This window comes from Etheostoma spectabile, chromosome 17 (assembly GCF_008692095.1).
Source record: "Etheostoma spectabile isolate EspeVRDwgs_2016 chromosome 17, UIUC_Espe_1.0, whole genome shotgun sequence".
Lineage (NCBI taxonomy): Eukaryota > Metazoa > Chordata > Actinopteri > Perciformes > Percidae > Etheostoma > Etheostoma spectabile.
This window is the reverse complement of record NC_045749.1, coordinates 13,574,125-13,579,171: the sequence shown is the minus strand read 5'-3', so window position 1 is coordinate 13,579,171 and position 5,047 is coordinate 13,574,125. Positions and strand designations below refer to the sequence as shown.

Genomic DNA, 5,047 nt, shown 5'->3' with positions numbered 1-5,047 from the left:
ATTGGGTCAGCATCATGACCCGCACTTCTGGCTGTGCGCTCTGCAGAGACCTCGTTGGCTGACAGGAGTATACGTCAGCACCTCTCACCGATCCAGTATAACCCCCTCAAGCCTCTGGTGGTCACAGAGACGCAAGTGTAAAAGTAGCAGCTCCAACTGTTGCCCGGACTAACCGATTCAGCATCCCACACAGTCTGACACAGAGGAGGGAGACGGCTCACCGAGCACGAAGCGGAAAAGTGAGAGGAGAGGTGGGAGATTTACGCACAGCCTTTTATAGTCTGGATTGTTTTGGCGCGTCTTTAAAGTCCAACTTGGATCGTTTTTGGACATTTTTCCTCTTGGATGTTGTATTCATTTCAGCACTTAAATGGCACCTCTGAGTATGATTTCCTCGCACCTGTTCCTGTTGATGTTAAACTGTTTGCTGGGTGCTGCATCAGTTAGGATCATGAAAGGGGGCTCTGTGAGCGCACAGGACAGCAGCTTCCTCCAGCCCTCGTCGGACCCGTTCTTAGATGATCTGGAGCAGGACATGGTCACCCGGCACATGTCAAAACTGTACGAGAAATACAACAGGGAAAACCGCCTCAGAGAGGGAAACACCGTCAGGAGTTTCAGAGCCAGCCAAGGTGTGTGAAGACATTGATTAATCTGCCGTCAGTGCGCAATCGATGGGCATCGCCTCTTGTAAAATGCAACCATTTTGAGTTTTTTATTATAGAACAAAAAAACCTGTGCCATTAGTTCTCCAGTAACCCAAAAACAAAATGTCAGGAGTAGTCTGAAAGCTCCACTGATCCTCTACATGGATGGTTATTAAAAGCATTGCTCGGCCAGACACTCGAAATAGGTAGGATTGTTTTGGAACGGTCTGAGAATGCATTTAAATGATTTTGAGACGCTGTGTGCACACTGTGTTTGTAGCAGCAGCTGTGCCCCTTCTACGCGGAGTATGATCAATTACTGCGGACAGACGCGCAAGAATGCATGCGATTCCCTGCGAGCAATGCCCAGCTTCAATACAGTGAAACCTCAGCAGCAGTAACGCGCTGCAAAGGGTCATTGTCGTGGCTTCTACGTTCCTGTTGTGACTACAGGACCTGGAGTCTAGGGGCTCAAAGCACAGTCGTTCCTCCCTGTCTGATGCTGTTTTTACAAACAACTCATAGACGTGTATATCCCTCATAATTCTCATATGGCATATCATAACACGTGTGTATTTTTACTGCTGAGGCTTAGTGTAATCCAAGGAGAGATGTAAGAGAGTTTTCACAACAATTTAAGATCTGTTAAAACAGTTGATTATGTCTTGGTGTCTGGGCAGACAGTGCTGGCTGTATTAGGCTTAAGGGGAAGCTTTAAGAGAAACTGGGGTAAGCATTTCCATATGCAGACTGAATCCGAGGTAATGTATATCTCTTGAGTCAGTCCATACTTCCGCTGAACTCTTATACAATGAACAATAACTCTGCTGTTGAAGTTAATGTTCATCATGAATATGTAGCTCTCTGCTCACCCCCGTCCACCCCTACCAGCCAGATCCCCAGAGTTTGGTTCCTCTTAAGGGCACCTTCTGAAATCCTACCAAGGCATGCGGCCACGTACCAGCCACACAGTTCAGTCATGTAACAAGAAAAGTTTTTTATGGTAACACTTTTTAAGATTTAAGAGTGCGGTTAGTGCTATTTGATACCAAATATTTAGTTATTTCTTTCTCTATACTTTTTATGTCCTTCTTTCCTTTGAAATAACTGTTTAGTAATAGTATAAAGGTTTACTTTCTGGTTCCTATCATCTAATTATGTCAGCTCAACAGCCAAAGAACGAACCAAAAAAATCCTATAAGTTCAGGATCAGTGGGAAATCTTGTAGAAAACATTTTTCTTTTACAAACATAATTCTGTGGATACAAAAAAAATTTAATTGCCAGGTTGTTCACCTGCCACTGACTGATTGATTGTCTTTGCAGACTTGTCAGACCACAGGACTCTGTACCGACTAAACCTCACAACCCTCCAGGACTCAGAGCTTATCCTTTCTGCCACATTCCACTTCCTGCTCGATCGGCACCCTCATCAAAAACCCTGGTTCTGTAAACGCTTCAAACGCCCATCCTGTCGTTCCTCAGCCGTCCAACCTTCTCCGTCCATCAGCCTGCTCCTTCGCTCTGTCTCCTCTGGGTCAGAGATTAGATCTGGGTCAATGGGATCACTTCTAGGCAATGTGACCTTCCACCCCCACAGGAGAGGGGTGTGGCAGATGAAAGATGTGACCCAGGTCATAAAGGAGGCATGGGACAAAGGTCATCTCCTGGTGTCAGTGGAGTTGGACTTAGGGCAACAGTACCAGAGGAAACCAGAGGGGGAACTGTCTGGTGGCGGCCTGCCCTACCTGTTATTGTATGCTAAAGACCAAGCCCTGGCAGAGCCCAACAGCGTGGCTGCAAGCCTTCAGAGATATGACCCAATCAGCGATGGAGGAGAGCCCTCACATTCTTCCCACAGACTTAACTCCTCACCAGAGTCGAAAGGACGCAAGAAAAGGGAAGCAACGTTGCTCTCTTATCCCATTCAGAACAATGAGCTACCTGAGGTTGACTACATGCCTGATGGATACAGGAAGGATCACCTTTGGGAGAGCACTTGGTACCTGGCACTCAAACCTAAATTAGAAAGGAAGGAAAAAAAGAGAAAGAGCCAGGAAGAAGGAATGGAGCAAGGTAGAGGAGCACATGATGAAGAAGAACCTTGGGTTCTCAAAGAAGAAGAAAGAACATCACAAGGGCTCAAACCTGACGACTCAACAGAGAAAAAACCCCAAAACAGTCGCATTCTGACTACCAGCGATGGACGAAAGCATGAGCGGAGAAATGAGGGAAAGGACGGAAAAAAGCACAAGGAGAACACTAACTCTCAGTCGCCTGTTCTGAGTTTTGATGAACAAACAATGCGTAAGGCAAGAAGGAGGCAGTGGAGCGAAACCCAGCACAGAGGCTGCTCCAGGAGGAACCTCAGAGTGGATTTTGCTGACATTGGCTGGAGCGAGTGGGTCATAGCACCCATGGCCTTTGATGCCTACTACTGTGCTGGCACATGTGGATTCCCAATGCCCAAGGTAGGAGCACAAACATTGTGGTCCCTTTCGTTTGGTTCCCAAAAGGCATTACCTATTTATATTGAGTAACTACAGTGTGTTGTTTCTTTCCGTTTATTGATTTATTCCTTTGCATGCTTCTCTTCTCCACTCAAACTCTCCCAGGCGACGAGGCCATCAAACCACGCCACCATTCAGAGCATAGTCCGTGCCGTTGGGATCATCCCTGGTGTTCCTGAGCCCTGCTGTGTCCCAGAAAAGATGAGTCCTCTGGCCGTGCTCTACCAAGATGAATCCAAGAACCCAGTGCTCAAGGTCTACCCCAATATGTCCGTCCAGTCCTGCTCCTGCAGATAGGAAGGGGAGGCCAATGAGGGCAGAGGACAAAACAGGGTGGATGTGCAGAGAAACAGAAAACAGGACTAATAGAGACAGAACCCTACCTCTGTTTGTTAAGTGCTTTCTTGATTCTGAGAAACAAAGTCACTTTGGCCGTCGTTATTCCTTGAGAAACAAAGGCTGTAGAAAAATCACTTCCATCTCTTTTGTCCTGCGGCAGCAGACATGAATAGACACATTGTCTGGCATCTGCCATAGCAAGAGGAACAGAGTCACACATGTAAAGTCAGGGCTCCGCATGTCTAAGAAACCCAGTTGTTTTGATTCTGTGTCTGAGAAAATGTTAAAGATTTCATGAAAAGGAGCATTTTTCCTTTTATCTCAGAAAGTAATTACTTTTCAGACAGCTCACAGTGACTGTGTTCATGTTTTCTTTGGACACAAAGGCTATAAATAAAAGACTATCAATGTGTCATCGGGCAGCTTACACAGTCACATACAGATGACAGAAACACATTTTTTTCATACTGTGTACAGCTGTTCATACTTTGAAACAAATCATACGCCACATTGTAGATACATGCAACATTAATTTGTTTGCGAGACAAGAAGATTATTGTATATTCTTGTTCTGTATATCCTAAAAAAGAAATATCCAATGGATCATAGAGAGCATCTGAAAATCATTTACACCGACCAACCCCCTCATAACACTTCAAGAATGTTTTAATGAAACCAGAAATATTTTTCTATTTTGAATGTGAAACTTAAAAATAATTTGCTATTGTTACTAGGTTAAGTATTACTATGTTCTAGATGAGATGGTGTTTTGTACATGTGTATTGTTTAAATTATGAAAAGGTAGCCTTCTATAAATTAGAATAAAAAAAGTAATTTAATCCAATGCTCTTCCTGGAATATTATTGTTTCATACACTTTGTGTTGGTCTTTACTTGGCCATTACCGCATACGATATTTTTCATCAAAACAAACCAAAAAGAGCGCCACTGTTCCAAAATAACTTTATACAAAAGCAGGAAGGTTCCACTCAAAGATAGCCAACATTCCCCTAAAGCCCCTTGAACCCATTATTACACCACACCAAAGGCTCAGACGTCTGTTGTCCAGCAAATAATGTGGCTGATGCAGCTGCTGTGGATTAATGATTGATGGAGGAAGCAGACACGCACCTATTAGGACGTCAGCCACTTGAACTTCAAAACATGGTGCACTTCCCTTTTTTCTACCCCTCCATTCAGAAGCAGAACATTTCCAGGGGCAGGATGTTCAGACAGATTACATAAACCACTTTAACTCAACTGCTAGTCACTTTTATTCATAAGAGTAGGGAAGGTGGCACATGTAGTGCCTAAACAGTGTGACAAACTGACAGTGGGATGACAGAGGGAGCCTTTTGTTTATTAAGTCATTACTCTGTGGTTGTTCTGCCTTGAGCCTGGAAAACGTTGGCACAGAGTACCACATCTGTTTGCAACAACATAATGCTCTGAAGTTCAAGATCGGACAGTAATTTTGTCTCAAAGACAGAGGCATAACCAAGTGTGTGTGGGGGGGGGAGGACCAAAAGATTGAGCCTTTATACTGTTTGTTG

General features: G+C 44.4%; 1 protein-coding gene across 1 annotated transcript; it reads left to right on the top strand.

Annotated features, from left to right (window-relative positions):
* Positions 1-370: 370 nt before the first annotated feature.
* On the top strand, positions 371-4,339 carry gdf10a (growth differentiation factor 10a). Its single transcript, XM_032541729.1, has 3 exons — positions 371-632; positions 1,973-3,117; positions 3,262-4,339. Exons 1-3 carry the CDS (start codon positions 371-373, stop codon positions 3,451-3,453), a joined length of 1,599 nt encoding a protein of 532 aa, XP_032397620.1. The 3' UTR covers positions 3,454-4,339.
* The last annotated feature ends 708 nt before the right edge of the window (positions 4,340-5,047 follow it).